The 16,388-nt window shown below is 36.7% G+C and overlaps 1 protein-coding gene across 1 annotated transcript; it reads left to right on the top strand.

Annotated features, from left to right (window-relative positions):
- Window positions 1–565: 565 nt before the first annotated feature.
- On the top strand, window positions 566–16,137 carry LOC104627018 (echinoderm microtubule-associated protein-like 1; the record flags this gene model as incomplete). The annotated part of the gene is made up of 10 exons (XM_010295099.1): window positions 566–720; window positions 1,823–1,948; window positions 2,212–2,343; window positions 6,403–6,470; window positions 8,085–8,173; window positions 8,705–8,802; window positions 8,928–9,015; window positions 9,213–9,308; window positions 14,974–15,104; window positions 15,386–16,137. Coding segments are annotated over 10 exons (1,109 nt in total), but the record flags the coding sequence as incomplete, so codon positions are not given.
- Between the last annotated feature and the right edge of the window lie 251 nt (window positions 16,138–16,388).

The following is a 16,388-nucleotide window of genomic DNA, read 5'->3' as shown; positions in this document are numbered from 1 at the left end:
GTTTCATGAAATTAGAGATATGTAATCCAGCGTAGTTGGTTAGAAGGTGTTTTGAGTCAAGGTACTTGAACAAGCCAAGTTCATCAATAAAAAGGTACAGGCTCTTTTGGGGAGTGAGTCAGCATCTTCTGCCAGACGAGCAGAGAAGACGTCTAGCTTAGTCAGATTTTGGTGCAAGCTGGGCGTCTGGAGGCTGTGGAATATCCTTGGAGGATAAGTGACTGGGTTTTGGTTTCTTCGTCGATAAGGTGTGTAGTGCTACTGCAGGTCAAATGTGATGTCAAACAGTTTATCTTGAACCCCCATGAAAGCTTTAAATGATCCCGTTTTACTTTGTGTTTGAACTAGACTGAGTGAATATGTGTACTTTTCATTTTTGGGATGGGTGGAATATGTTCTTAAGATGTACTAATTTGGTCTCTTTCTGGTGCAACACTCCATTCCCATCATTGTTTAGATACAATCCTTGACAGGTAGTACAAAAACGGAGGAAAAAAACAAGCTGGGAAAAAGGAGCTAGTAAGCTGAGTATTTCAGTAGTAATATCTTTTCTCCTTCTCTCCAGGTACCAACAGAATAAGCCACGCAGTTCAAGGGGCACATGAGGGTGGAATATTTGCGCTGTGTATGCTGCGAGATGGCACATTAGTATCAGGAGGTGGAAAAGACCGAAAGCTGATATCTTGGAATGGAAATTACCAAAAACTTCACAAAACCGAGGTGATAATCACCTATCTTTAAATTACTCTGCTACTCAAAATGAAATACCATTTCAGTTACCAGGTCATTCCTGTGATAGCCTACTCATTAAAATAATATTTCCTCTTTAACACCTAGGGTAATTGGAAAACAAATCTCGTGTTCTTACTTTTTTGTATTATTTCTTAACTTTCTTTACAATTAATAATGTGAGGTCATTTTTTTTTACTTCAGAGTATTACAATATTAAAAAAATTTTGTACTTCCTTATTTCCAAAATGATGTGAGGGTTTTTTTAGCACTTGTGTTTTTTCATTAATCACTTGGCTAGTGTTGTTGTTTATTTAAAAAGGAATTGCTAAGGTGAATTCAGTTGCTTTGTAGGAACTTAAAGCATGAAGGCAGAGTTTGTTGGGACAGAATTGCATGACTGTTATCATACTGAATGAGAAAGAACAATCAACATAAAACTCCAAGGAAGAGTTTCAGCTCTACTATATATTATTAAATGTTGCAAATATATATGCAACTAGAATGGCATGTCTGTTCTGGAAACTCAGTTTTTAACACAGCACAAGTAGCAGTCTTGTTGTGCTGTCTCTAACCGTGGCATCCGTGTTTTTCTCTTATTTGTTCATAAGGTGGTATTCCTTGTTATTTTAAATTTTACATCTTCCCTTGAACTTTATATTGGAGATTTGCACTGACTCTTTCAGAACCTAGGCTGCAGCTAAAGAAACATAGACTGCAGGAAAGTACTAGTGATACAAAGCCTGACGCTATCAGTGAGTGGAAATGCATAGTCTGATATCACAGCTACAATTAAATTATGATAGAGTTAACACAGCATGAAGGACCCTTTCCTGTTGTTTGAAATACTTGGTTTATCTGTACAAACGGAGTGTTCTGTAGGTAAGGATGTCTTCTCTTGTAGTATCATGAAGACAGTTACTGAGCTGATGAAAGTTGTTAGAAACTTTTGAAAGTCAGGCATATATGTTCATTTAATTTCTTCTCTGTGGAACATTTATAAAGATGCACTTGCTAGGCCATATGTCTCTAAAAATAGCAACACTTCATAAATTGTCTGACTTCTCTATCTGTTTGTCTGTTATGACCACAGATTCCAGAGCAGTTTGGTCCAATAAGAACAGTAGCAGAGGGAAAAGGGGATGTTGTATTAATAGGAACGACTAGAAACTTCGTCCTACAGGGCACGCTATCCGGAGACTTTTTCCCAATTACCCAGGTAAGCTGTTGCCTTACAAGAACATTTCCAAGTGTGTAATAGCAGTACAGGTATTGCTTAAAGTTATGTTTCATAAGTGTGCACTTATGCAATTTATTATTACAGTACTTTTGGCAATAAATAACATTATAAATATGCATCTCTCTAAGCCAATGTATTTCTGTAATGCTTTAATATATAGTTTGGTCATTTTAATGCTGTTTAAACATTTTTAGTTTTGACGGTACTGTCCTCCTTGTCAAGAAACATTTCTGCTTGTGTAGGGTCACACTGATGAGCTTTGGGGACTTGCAGTCCATTCCTCTAAACCTCAGTTCTTCACTTGTGGACATGACAAACACATTACGCTCTGGGATGCTACCACTCATCGTCCTATCTGGAACAAGATTATAGAGGTATAAATTTATTAAACACAACTCTACTCCTCTTATAGAACTTCTCAAGTAATTCGAGTTTTTCGTAAGATTATTGATTAAAAATATCTTAAAGTATTAACTGGAGGAAAAAAAAGAGTCATAAAATTTGTCTTTCTGAAAATGGACATAAAATTCTTAAAAACAAGAATTTAAAACCGTGGGTTATATGGATCTATATGCTGTATCATATAGAAGTGTACAGTGCTGTTGGCATTTATATATTTTTACTAGGAAAAGAACCACAGATACAAGGCTAGGAAATATTTACCATTTGAAAGGAATTCTGATCAGGATTACTACCACCATCCTGATAGTCAGAATTCAGAAGGAAAAGGTCTTTTTGGTGACATTTTTTGGCCACCTTAATTTATTTTCTATAATTTATTTGTATTTTTATATATCCTGTTCAGAAATAAACAAATGTGGGGTTTAGAATTTCACTTTCTGTCTCTGGTATGAAACTCGGTGCTTAGGTACTGCAGCAGTACATTGTGGGGGCTCAGTTTTATCCTGTACATAAGCACTCAGTTGTGTATCTGCAGACTCCTAATGGCTTTGTGGTGACATGTGATCCTGATTACTACATGCATCACTAGGAACTGATTTTTAAAGTATGTTTTTTGGACAGCTGATGACTTTTCTAATTATTTATCCATAAGACATTGGCTTATCTCCTAGAGGCAGCAGTGGTGCTTTTCTCTTTCTGTTTTGAGATGCCACTGTTACTTTGTTTTCAGTCAGTCTTCTCTTTTTTAATAGGTGTGTGAGTATGCTTTTTTGGAGATACATGTACTGATCACAACCACCAAGTTATTTCTCAGTCGTTTTTATCTGCCCTTTATACAGTGGAAAAGTTTAAAAATTTCTTCAGGAAAAAGAAAACAGCACCTGGTGTAGATACATATATCAAATACCCAGGTTTGCAAATTAAATTGTAGCCAGTAACTTATAGATGACCCTCATGTTGCTGACTAAAGTGTTTTCTGTGTGATAGAGTAAATAATCCTTTATAAGTTTATATGAAGTTTTGTAAATCTTAATTATGCAACTTTTTTCATAAGAAGATTGTTCATTTTCAGGCCTATTGATAAGAATTCTTGAATACAACTCATCTGCAGTAAGTGTATGTTCTTGCATCAGGTTGAAGCAGTCAACAGAACAGAATAGCATTTGCCAAACTGTCTCTCATAGTATCTCACTCCAGTAGTATGCACTTGTTCAATTATGGTTGCTTGGTGAATGTGGAAATTGGGATTTATTCTGTCTAACCAAGGTCATATGTTCTAAGGTCCATATTCTTGTTGACTTCTAAATGTAATTGGAGACCAAATCAACAGTTCCACTGCTCCAGAGATGGAGCTGTATTTTCACAGTTCAGTGCCTCAGTTTATAAAGACAGATTGGGCTGTAGTGTAAGAAATTAAAAGAAAGGAAAAGAAAAGTAGTTCTTTTAATGTAGAAAAAAAGGAAACCAATAATTCTAAGGGTTTAGCCTGAGAAGCAGGCAGATAATTGCATTTTCCTACCTCCTTATCATTTCAGGGTTTAAGGTATGTTAATATGATTTGGATTTAAAAATAAGCTGTCTCACCTTCAGTCTTTAGGAATACTGTAGGTGGGCCTCAGGGAAATGGTCAAACCTTGAGATGCACCAAAATCTTAATGTGCTTGCAAATCTCTTGAACTTCTACCAAGATGCCAAATGCAAGATCAAATAAGCACCATACACTTCGGCTACGAACTTCAGCAATAAAACATACTTGAGCAGTTACAAACCAAACTTTCCTGGGTCTGTCTTGGTAGACTCTCTAAGGAAAGATAAACCTGTGCCTTTTTTTGTTTTGAAATACAGCAATAGCAGTGTACTGTGGTGTGCAGTATGGAATATCAACACGCTAGGTTGCAGAAATCTTTCACATGCAATTCAGAGTGACTTGGAACAACGACATAACTAGAAAGTTTTACGTAGACCTTTCTGCTCTTCAGCATAGTTTTTTTTTGTGGAGACTTAATCTGATTATTTAGAAATCGTGCACGACTGGTTTTATGCAAGTCTTATTTATAAATAGCCTGAAGTGGAGAGTGAAATCATTGGTACCATTTTTTATGCTTTCCTAATAATTTTTTTATTTGTCGGAAAAAAGTCATGATGTCATTCAATTGCAGGTACTAATGTGATCCTTCACTCTGCTCAGTGTAAAGGTGCATGGTTTTGCATACTTGCATAACGCTTCCAAAAAGGCTGGAAGAAGAAGTAGTTAGTACTTCTGGTGTATTTCTCATTACGGGAACGAGATACTGAGGAGGGCCTATAGCCGTGAAGAGAAGTGAAAAATTTGGCACTTTGCTCCCTTGCAGTCTGAAGAAGAGAACATTTAGAAGTTTGGGTTGATAGTGAAACATCATTAGTGGAGATAATTACAATATGGGGAATAGGAACAAATCTATTAACCAGATAAACTGCTATCTCAGAAATAAAGTTAGTTAAGTAATCATCAACTCAAAAAAGGACATTCTTTCTACTGGTTTATCCTTTGTGTCCTTTGAAAAACAGAGCTGGAGTTTAGCTGATTATGACTTACCGTGAGCTTCAGTTAGTATTTAGATGCAGTTTTACAAATGCAAAAACTCTCTAAGAAACTGGTTGTTACTGAAATGTTTAAGAAACATTTTAAAAAAAAAAGCTTTATTTACCTTGATTCTTTTGAGAAGGTTGATGGCAACAGCAGCAGGACTATTAAGTTAGACTTAATTTTATATTTTTTTACACACTGCTTCGTTAAGACAAGATTTCTATTATCAGTCTTTACAATAATCTCCTTATTAACCACTTAAAATGTCTGAGACTGTTTCATAAAGCAGTGACTGATTATCTAGAGTAAATAAATCATTTCACGTTAACCTATTTTTGTCAGAGTTCTGTGTAAAGTCTTTTCAGTGCAGTTATGAGTACAAGTTACTGCTCAGATTAAATTCCCTGTTTGAACCTCTGGTTTATTCAAGAGAATATTTTAGTATTTACTATGAAATTATACTTAGAAGAATTAGCAAATTTCTTTTCTGGACTACTGTAGGGGTTTAGAACATATATATGGAAATCCTGCCTCTCAGCAATTCTTTGAAATTTCTTTAGAGTTAGTAACGTCTTTGAAATTAGTCACTCGTTTAAAATTAATGAGAATATCCGTTACACCTAAAATGGCTGCAATATGATACTGGTTTTGAATACAGAAAATCAAGGACATAAGCATTTTGTGAGATATATTGCTAGATTTTTTCACTTACATTTTAAAATTATTTTTGGCAGGTATCAGAAAAAATAAGCTATTTATTTTGGGACTTTCTCCTATAACTTGAAGAGTTCTGGAGCTCATTCTTTGAACAAGTATTAGAAAGAAAGTGCTTACCTTGGTTTTTAGGCATATGTTTAAATTGCAAGAAAAACACTGCAATTCTGCCAGGCTCCATAGTAATATACTATACAAAGTGAAATGTTCTAAAATAGCATATCAAAACAAGAAACCCAGTTTATGCTCTTAATCTCCCACTAAGCTACAACTGGCAAGTGCTGAAAACGGCGTTGGTCCCTGTAGAAGTTAAGCTTTTCCCCTCCGTGCAAAGCAATACATACCTTTGTTGAATAATGTCCTTGCTTGTCCTTTAGACAGTAGGTAAACTGCAGCTTTGATACTTAATTCTTAGGCCAGCTCTAATTTAATATGTTATTTTTATCTCTTACTTGTTTGTGATTTGTTGAGAAGCTGCCTTTGCCAATGTTATTGTTATGAAATCACTTGCCAAGTTATTTTTAGAGGGTGAAGAAAAGAAAACAGTGGCCTTGTATAGAGAGGAAAAAATCTACTGGGGAATATTTCAATCAGTTTAAAATGTTTTTTTCTGCTCAGTTTGTATTTAAAAAAAAAAACAAACCCCCAAAAAACCCAACAAGAGAGACTGTTCCTGAGGCAGATAACTGAACTGTGTTTTGTTATAACCTGGACTGGTAAAAAAAGTGTGCTTCCTTCTGAAACATTTTAGGATCCAGCACAGTCCTCAGGTTTTCATCCTTCAGCATCTGTTGTTGCAGTAGGGACGCTAACTGGAAGGTAAGATGCGCAGAGCAACACCTTGGGCACCAACAAACAGTACGTGATTTTTCCAGCTCATGTCCAAGTTCACGTTCTTGCCTTGAGGATGTATGCATGCAATATGGTCATCTCCTATTGATTCCGTTGAATTTCAGAGTGAAATTTATTTGTGTTGCCTCAGTGCCTAGAAACCCTAGTCTCGGGCCAGTGCCCCGCGTTTGCTGAGGGTTGCATGAGCACAGAACAAAGAGGTGGTTTCTGTCCTGAGAGAGCGGCAACCTCAGATCAGTGGGAGGAGATGGATTTGGACAGGGCAGGAAGCCTAGGTTAGCAGTGAGGTCATGCGTGGGAGCTGCTGTCACCATACCAATGACCTAAATGTAAAACCTTTGTGTCCGTCGTGGCAAAGGAGAGGCTAAAGGAGGAGTTTGAGATGATGAGTTAACCATGTAGATGCATACATAGATCTTCCCTTTAGGGCAACATAGAGGAAATCACATAGAAGAAGGTTGCTCGTTCAAAAATTTAACAAGTGGTTTATTATCTGTAATGCAGTAACATCCAGAGGCTCTAACAAAATTTTGGCAAATGTTCCACTGTGCTAGACATAGTGTAAAAAGGAATATTAAGAGACTTGTTCTGCCTTAAGAGTGTAAAGCATAAACAAGACAGACAAAACCAACGTGAAAAGTAGTATCTCCGTCTTACAGGGCAGGCTGAGCCCATGGTCACATAGTGGGTCAACGGCAGACCCCGGGTGTAGCCTTGGCTGTCTGTCACAGGAGGAAGGAGAGCCTTTGCCGTAACTTCATCCTCTCCTTTAATGTCACTTGAGGGCAGACTTTGCTGTTAGTATTGAAGAGTTGCATTTAACTGACAACATATAGAATGCTTATAGGTTATGAGCCAAGATTATTTCGGATTGTATATCAATCCTGAACAAAGGATTTACTTCAGTTACTAAATTTACTTTATTTACCAAATAATATTTTATTTCGTACTTTCTTTAGTAAATGAAGTAAATCAAAAGGAGAAGCTTTGAGAGGAATCGTTACTTTGCCTTTAATAATTTGATACAAGTATTGAAATGCAAATTTTATCTTTGTCCTTTCTGTGTGTTTCCACAAATTAAATTTTTGTTCATTAAAACTAATTAAATAAAATTAAATTTCTCAACAAATAAATTAATAAACTTAAAACAATTAATAACTAAAGCTAATCCTTCTATCAAAAGGGAATGGTCGTGATTCCTCCTTGTTTTTTTCATTTGCTCTAGGATTTAATGTAGGCATCAATTTAAACATCAGCATAGCGTAGAGGAGGGTCATTAAAGCAGAAAGGTCATTATATGTAGTGCTTGCTTTATTCTAACGCATGACACATAGTAAAACAGACTAAAAGCTGAAGACTGATATCAGGGTCAATGTCTGATCATTTTTCTGTTTAAAAAACATGGGAAAGAAAGTATCCTTCTGTTAAAGTAAAAATAAACCAAACCAAGTAGCAGTTGCTATTTTTCTTTTGCTGGTGTAAAACTTACGATATTTTGACAGGAGAAAAGTTGGTCAAGATTACAGTAGATTTAAACTCCTTATGGAATGATTTATTGGCCTCTTTCTGTATTTACAACAGGTGGTTTGTGTTTGACACAGAAACAAAAGACTTGGTCACTGTACACACAGATGGGAACGAACAGCTGTCTGTAATGCGTTACTCACCAGGTTTGAGAGCATTTATTTACTGGTTAGAAAGGATCAGGGAATTTTTTTTATTAAATTTGGGGTTGGTTTGTTTTAAAATAATTCCCCACTTACCATACTGAAGTTGAAAATAAATGTGCCGTGAAACATTGGCAACACTGAATGGGTGGTGTCTTCAGCTCTAGTTTTCTTTTCCCTCCCTCCTTCTCTTCCCCTCATGTTCAGTATGGTTTCACTGGGAAGAAGAAAAACAAAACGTGACTTAACTGCACAGGTTGTTGCAAATGGGGTAGCCCTAAATGGGCTGTAGCCACTTCCAGAAGTGTCGGGTGTTTTTAACAGTAATATTTGCTGCATTAACTTGCTATTTTGTAATCTTGAAACATGCATCAATTTGAAACTGGAAAAGAAAAACTAGAATTCTTTTTTCTTCATTTTTTTGGTACGAAGGCCTTTAAGAACAGCTCCCCTTGTCTGTGACACACTAAATTTTCAACATTAGCCTGAGATCTTTCTTACAGGAATAATTACAGTTCACTTTTATGTTTATAGATGGAAACTTCTTGGCAATAGGTTCCCATGACAACTGTATTTATATATATGGCGTAAGTGAAAATGGAAGAAAGTACACTAGAATTGGCAAATGTTCGGTAAGTAACCTTTTTACTCCTGGTTCAATATTAACAACTTAGAGTATGTTTTGTAGCACTGTATTAATACTGTCACACTGAGAGATACTGTTAGTGCAGTTAATACAGTATTTTTCTCTTTGTAGGGTCATTCCAGCTTCATTACTCATCTGGATTGGTCTGTTAATTCACAGTATCTTGTGTCTAATTCAGGAGACTATGAAATCTTATACTGTGAGTAAGAATTATATTTAGTCCTTTTGTGCAAACTTCAGGCAGTGTAATACAGTTTTAAAATTTAAATGAGACCATATAACTGCCAAGATAGACCATATGTTTTAATTCATCTGGTGCAATCAAAAATCTATACAATTTGAGAATTAAAAATGTTATCATGTGGTTGTGTGTGTTTGTTTTTTTGTCTTTTGTAGGGATCCCCTCTGCTTGTAAACAAGTTGTGAGTGTTGAAACAACGAGAGATATAGAGTGGGCCACTTACACCTGTACTTTAGGATTCCATGTTTTTGGTAAGTATCTTTCCTCTTACAAGTTCTTACCATTCTTATTATTAACAAACACTTGGATTGCCAACTTCTTCTGACGAAACATGACTATTCATATTTCAGGGAAAAATACAGAACTTCTGTTACGCCATTTTTCTTACAATCTGTCCTCTTATTTCAATCCAGAAAGGCTTTGATTTAATATTCTTGCTAGTTTCAAGTATAAATATTACATTACAACATAAGTGGGAGACAAAGAAGGAATCACACACTGCCCTTTCTCTCACACTAGAGCTGCTTCTTGTAATTTTTAATTTCAGGCACCAATTCTATGGAATTATCTTTTATTTAGGCAGCTACTGGGCCAAATCCCCTTACCAGAAGCAGTTTCATTTGCACTAGTTACTGTGCAAACACAAAATGGGTGACAGTCTCCGTCATTAAGTACTTATAATGTATTTTGATACAATATATAGCAATTAAATTAGGTGAAAGGAACGCAAGAAGAAAGAACAAAGACGTAACAAAATCAGGATGGTTTGTTTTCATGGAACTTCTCTTCTGCCAGCGTTGAAGGAGCTGCTTTCCCCAGTGTATGCATTCTACAACGCAAGCAGAACTAGACAGGTCGTTACAAAAGCTGAGTATGAGAAGCTTCAAGTTCTTGACTCCCCAAGATAAAACGAGGAAGCCAGGGTAGAAGTTCAGCAAAGAGCCTGGTTTAGTATAAGCAGTAAGCAAGGAAGATTTTCACCCATGTTTCAAGTAGAATAGATGCAGTGATGTGTTTGAAGGCAGCCAGAAAGGACATGTTTTTAGAGCCTCAAGATGGGATGGCAGTAGCCATATGCTGGGAAGACACATTCAAATGTTGTATAATTTAACTGACAAGCAGTGCTTGGGTATCACTACAACATGCAGATGTAGTAAAAGGAGGAAATCGTAGAAGACTGGCTGCGTGCTGACATGGGGGATGAATTTTTATTTATTTTTTTTTATATTAAATATAAAATATTTTATATTAACATATTGCTGGGGTTTGAGTATACCTGACACACAGTTATAGAGCTACAAAGGCTTTGCATTTAGCATCACAGGTTCAGATATTCGGAGATGATGAATACTGTAAGTGAGTATTCCTTACTTTATAATTTGGATTCATGCAAATTACAGTGCTATTAGGCTCCTTTTAGTGCATAGAGAGTCATAGGAGAGGAGTGCCACACTTGAGAGGGTTTTTTCCCCCCCGCCTTGCAGCAGATCAGCTTTTGGAGCCAGACTGTGGAACAGGATGATCTACTGGGCTGATGGAGAACTTGGGGAAACCACATGTACATTGTTACACTTGCAGTCCTCCATGCTGAGCTGGTTATTGTAAGCCAAAGCCACAAAGATGAGGAATAAATAAAAGTAGCTGCTAGTTTTAATAATTATCACAATTATCATTTTAGTGATGTCATAGAGATTGTGAAGATGTTCATCAAATGAATGGAATTTTAAAATAAAAGGATGTAACTTACTCAGAAAGGAAATGCAATGCACAAGGAGAGAACATGGTGCCATATGTACTGAGGATTCATAGCTATACAGTTAGGTTCAGACTGGGAAGTTACAAAGGTAATGCGTAATAATTATAGATGAAAAAAAGAATACTGATAGTGGTAAGGTTACACGGTTGCCCATCCTTCCAGAAAGATCAAATGCATGGAATTTATTTCATAGCTACCAGAATCAGTCAAATCATAGGAATTTCTGAGGGTGTCAGGTTTTAACTATTCCAGTGTCTTTGGGGAAAGGAATTGCAGTACAGGGGCTAACAAGCAAGTTCTCAAAATTCTTCTGATACAGGAAATGGATAAGCACCTAGAGAGGAATTTCTTCCTGATTTGATTCTGGGGAGTTGGAAAGAACTTACTGAGAATGTGAATGCATCTTGTGTAGGAATGACTGAGGAATTAGGGAGGTGTGCTCCTCGGTATAGGAAGGAAAAAGAGCAGTGAAATGAAAATAATGGACTTCATGGTGCAAACTGGAAAAATCCAAAGCCCTGTTAGGGAAGATCTGAAGTTGGAGAAGAGGTGAGATGTGGTAGTTCCTTAGATGATATGAAGCGTACAAACTCTGCCAGCCCAGAGGAAAGATAGGAGTGGCAGCAAGAGACAAATTTGGTTGAACTGTGGATGACCTTTCCTACAAGGGAGAGGAATGCAGAAAGTAGAAGCTGTTGGAGGATCAAGGAGACACGTAAACAAAGCCTAAACATAAATGCATACTTGTGACAAGTACAGAAATAACAGAAAGGGCCAACAACAATATTGGTCTGCTATGTGGAGAGGAGAGATGACTCTGCTAAGGCTGAAGTATTAAAAACCTCAACGCTTTTTTCTTTTTCAGTATGTCTTTATTAGAAGACTTGCTACAATCTGATGGCTAACCCAGTTAGTGCCAGTAATGAAAGGATAAGACCTCTGCTTTCAGTAGGGAAGGAGTAGATTGGAAAGTAGTTAGAAGTCAGATATTTTCAAAGTATCTGAGTGTGACAAACCTTGTTGTATCTGTATAAACAACTGCTTAGCATAATCTTGAGACCATTAGTACTTATTTTCAGGACCTCACAGAGAACAGGCAAACTACCGGAAAAATGGAGACAAATAAATGCAGTATCTGCGGAATCATGTATTTACCTTCAGAGCCCATATGGAGAGGATAAAGTGCAAAGTTAGTGGCTAGAATAATAAATTGAAGAAGCTCATAAATTATAAATTGGAAACCAGTCCGGTAATGTTGGAAGTCACTCTGCTATTCAGTACTTCAGGGCCTCAGAGCAGCCAGTATGAACGGTCTTCAAATGCTTGCTGGGATTGCCCCACTGGACATTGAAGAAGCAATCACATCATCAAGGACGTGAGGCTTCTCGTATATTGATTTTTCAGTAGCTATTGGCTGACTGAAACTAGAGGTATTTTCTCACTCTAATAGAACGGCATAAAAATCACGAAGAGTATAAATGCATAACACTCGCAGATCAACATAACCAATGCAAGGGGGGAAACGAACATTGATCTGTTGAACACCTGTCTTCAAGCATGGGAGACTAACAGATTAGTCAGCCTGGAAATGTTCAGAGACGATTCAACTGAAAATCAACAGCATGTAAAGAAGTGTGTTCAAGGGGAGGATATTTTAGTGATAAAAACGTGTAAATGTGAAGGACTAAAGACTTTAAAACACTTACTGATCTGTCTGCTTTTGCAACCAAGGTGTCAGTTGTTATCACATGCCCTGTTTTGGGAAAAATAGTATTTGAGGTGAAGGACAGGAAGAGAAGAAATCTGAGATGCTGTACAAAGCCTGACAACATTGCAAGCAAAGCAGAACTCAGACCGGTTGAGTTAAAAACTGACTAGAAGACTGTACACTGAATATTACATTTGTTTGAATATATTTATTAATAGCATGGATGACAAAAAAGCGTGTATACTTTTTAGGTGGCATGAAGCTGCAGGATTAGCATGTTGCCTTGAGAAATAGAGGAATGGCCATTCAATAGAGACAATTAGGAGGTTACACACTTGAACAGCGGAACTCAGTTGTACAAACACAAATGGAGGAGAGTGGGCAAGAGAGCAGATCAGCACAGAAAGATAAGATTACTCTTGCATACAAACTGAACATGAGTCAACAGCATTATGCTGTTGTAGGAAAGGCAGATGCATTAGTGGGATGTATAATGAAAAGGATGCCATGCAAAATGAAGTAATTGTGCATTTATCAGTATCTGCTTCAGTCACATTTGGAATAGCTACTTCTGGGTTTTGCGCGTTGGACCAACAGATAACGTGCTGACTACCAAGAATAATTACCCATCTAAATACTGTTTTGGGAGAAGAGATGTAATGAATGAATTTTAGAGAAGAGGAGGAGAAAAAAAAATGGCATCAATCTTCAAATGAGAGAAAGGAAATGGTCTCTTTCCATGTCTGCAGAGGATGAGGAAAAAACCGGACTAATTTTTCAGCAAAGGGGATTGAGTTCACATATTTGGAAAAACTGACAGTGAGACACTGGAATAAATTTTGAAAGAGCACAGAGTCTCAAAGAAAAATCCTGATATGATCCTTTCCCCATTTTGAAATGGCAATCTTGTTTCTTAAACCATTTCCTTTAGGGCTTATCTCCAGCTTGTCATAGTGACCTCTTCAGCAGACTGCCTCTTTTCAGCGAGCATTTGATGTTCATACATCCTTCTTTTTGTCAAAGAAGTTATTTAAAGCAATTTTTCTGTGTCTCCTCATTCTACGTGTTCATAGTTCTATGAGTAGCAATTACTGTATTTCTTCTTTGCTCCTTTCTTTTCTTTAAGCCTCTTTTTTACTCTCCCTGATCTATCAAAGAGGTGTTTCCGCACACACCAGGAGAGTTGGGGGCAGTCCACAAAGCAGTACTTTATTTCATTTTATTTACAACAATTTGTAATTCCTTATAGAGACATGGAATCACTTTGTCTTAGTGCTTTTGAATTGCTGCGGAATGATAAAAGACTGTATTTGGGAAGGATGACATGTGGGTCGAAGGCTTGCTGTTCCCAAGTGCGGGGCAGATGCCCACTTTGGAGTCAGTGGCAGGCACAGGCGTCCTGCCAGGGGATGGGAGGGTAAGCCAGGGGAGTAGCAACTGTCTCATCCTGACCTGTAGTAACAACGAAGGGAGAGCATGCGCTCTCGTGGCAGGACTTCAGGGGGACGCTGCAGAGTGTGTGTGACATGGGGACAGTCATTGAGAATCACAACGCCAAGACAAGGTGGGGTTTTTTGCCAAATCATAGTGGCAGAACACATTATAATTGATTATGTCATTGGTCTCTGAAAGTTAGGTATCGTTTCGGTTGAGTAGGGATTACATAAAATCTGAACTACAACAATCGTAAAAAACCCCACAGTACTGCATGCAAAAAATGAAATGTCAATAACTGGTTGGATTTTATTATAATTACAATTTATTACCGGCAAGTATTCAGAGGCTTTAAAGATGTGGTGCACAGATTTGGTCCTTGCATTGATGAGCCTACAGTTTACTTTTAGAACACCACTTTGTGCAAGAACAGCAAGGAGTAGAGTACAGGAGGAAGAAGGAGAATTACTTACAGTAAAACAAAAGCATTTTTTAAAGTTACCGGAGCTTCAGTTTCTTTTCAAGGGATCTATTAATTACTGAATCACATTTTAAACTATATAATTTCTTGTTTCATAGGTCTTAGACTTCAGTAATATGAAGAAAATACGTTGAATCATACATAGGTAGTTTTTTAGACTACAGTAGTATGAAGAAAGTATGTTAGCTCATGCATAAGCATAAGGGAAAATAAAAGCAGTAACTGTTATTTTTCTATATAACCATATGAAAACTCTTTTAGGCTCAGACACATGACCGTAATTCAGCAAAATTCTTTCTTTCAGAGTAAAAAGCACTTTGCTGACTAGAGGGAATAAAGTATTTGTTTATGTGCTTGATTTCCTATTAGGAGCTGTTCTTTTGCTGGTAGTGAAGTGCACATACTCAGCTGCAGTTATTGTTACAGGTTTTTTCTTCTTTTTAAACAAGTAATCCTTTATTAATATTTTAACAAAAACTTAAGCTGTTACTTGTATTTCCACTATAAAAACCTTTAATTAGTCTCTCTGTGTTTCAGGTGTATGGCCTGAAGGTTCAGATGGAACAGATATCAATGCTGTCTGTCGATCCCATGGGAGAAGACTGTTATCAACAGGGGATGATTTTGGCAAAGTACATCTCTTCTCATATCCATGTTCACAGTTTAGGGTAAGGTATTTCAAAAAAAATTTACTCTTGTAATTTGCACAAATGCATTCAGTGTTGTTTTCGTAGGTACCAAAAAAAAAAAAAAAGGAGAATGGGAATATGTATATGCCTAAGGGATTTACTTAAGGTTGATTGAGACTACAATTAAATTTAAAATTTCATTGAATATTAAAATACTTTTAAGAGAATGATGTGATGCCTTGCTTTCGTTGTCATATGAATGTTTTATTATAATATGTTTTTATGACAGTTTATAGTCTCACTAATGTGGTGTTTTCTAGGCTCCAAGCCATGTGTACGGTGGACATAGTAGTCATGTAACTAATGTAGATTTTCTCTGTGAAGACACCCATCTCATCTCCACAGGCGGAAAAGATACAAGTATTATGCAGTGGCGAGTCATTTAGAGGAAACATCAGTGTGAACATACACAGTTGGTTCGACCATGCACAGAACTTATGTATAAACTGTATATTTAAAACTTAACAGTATGTTTGCAGTTTAGCCTGGTCACTGTGATTTTTGTTTAAAAAATTCTTACAAACCTCAGGAAAATTAAGCCCTGTGCTGGTTACCTTACTCAGTCTAGTGATTTTTTTTTTCATTGTGTCACACCTTAAGAATGATCGTTTTCTCTTCTGTTGTACAATATACAATGCAGTACAAGTTTAATATAAGAAATGTGGCTTGGCAGTTTGCAATACAGTGGTATCAGCGGAATGTGACTATCTTAAATGTTTCTATAAACACTGCTAAATGGTCACAAAAATGCCTTTCAAAGACTGTATATATGTGCTTATTTGTTTCACTATCTACACTTTGTACTGTATATCTACTTACTTAGAAAAATCTATGACAGTGTTGAGGTACTGAATTGTTTCTGATGGAGGATGATGAATACATGCAAAAAGTATAAACCGAGATGTAAGATGCAAAAATTAGTGTTTCAGACCTGAAAATGTGAATGCTGGTAAATTTGCATTCTCTTGGGAATAGCACACCATGGGTATCACCGGTGAGGAGTTGTGTTCCCTTTCAAGTGAATCAGCAGGTTATGCCCCAGTTTGACCTGAATATCTCAGCAGGGTTTACAGATGTCTGTGTGGTTCAGGTATTCCATATGAGTTTAAATTAAAAATCTTTTTACTTGTATATGAACAATTTCTTTTTGAAAACAAAACAAAAAAGCTTGGCCACATCCCCATTATTGGTTGATATATTTAACTAATATGTATATTAATCAGCATGATGCTATATTGTACATGTATAAGATTTTAGCAGTTC

This window comes from Phaethon lepturus, unplaced genomic scaffold (genome assembly GCF_000687285.1).
Source record: "Phaethon lepturus isolate BGI_N335 unplaced genomic scaffold, ASM68728v1 scaffold229, whole genome shotgun sequence".
In the NCBI taxonomy this organism is placed as follows: Eukaryota; Metazoa; Chordata; class Aves; order Phaethontiformes; family Phaethontidae; genus Phaethon; species Phaethon lepturus.
Note: the sequence above shows the minus strand (reverse complement) of the source record. Positions and strands in the feature narration are given on the sequence as shown.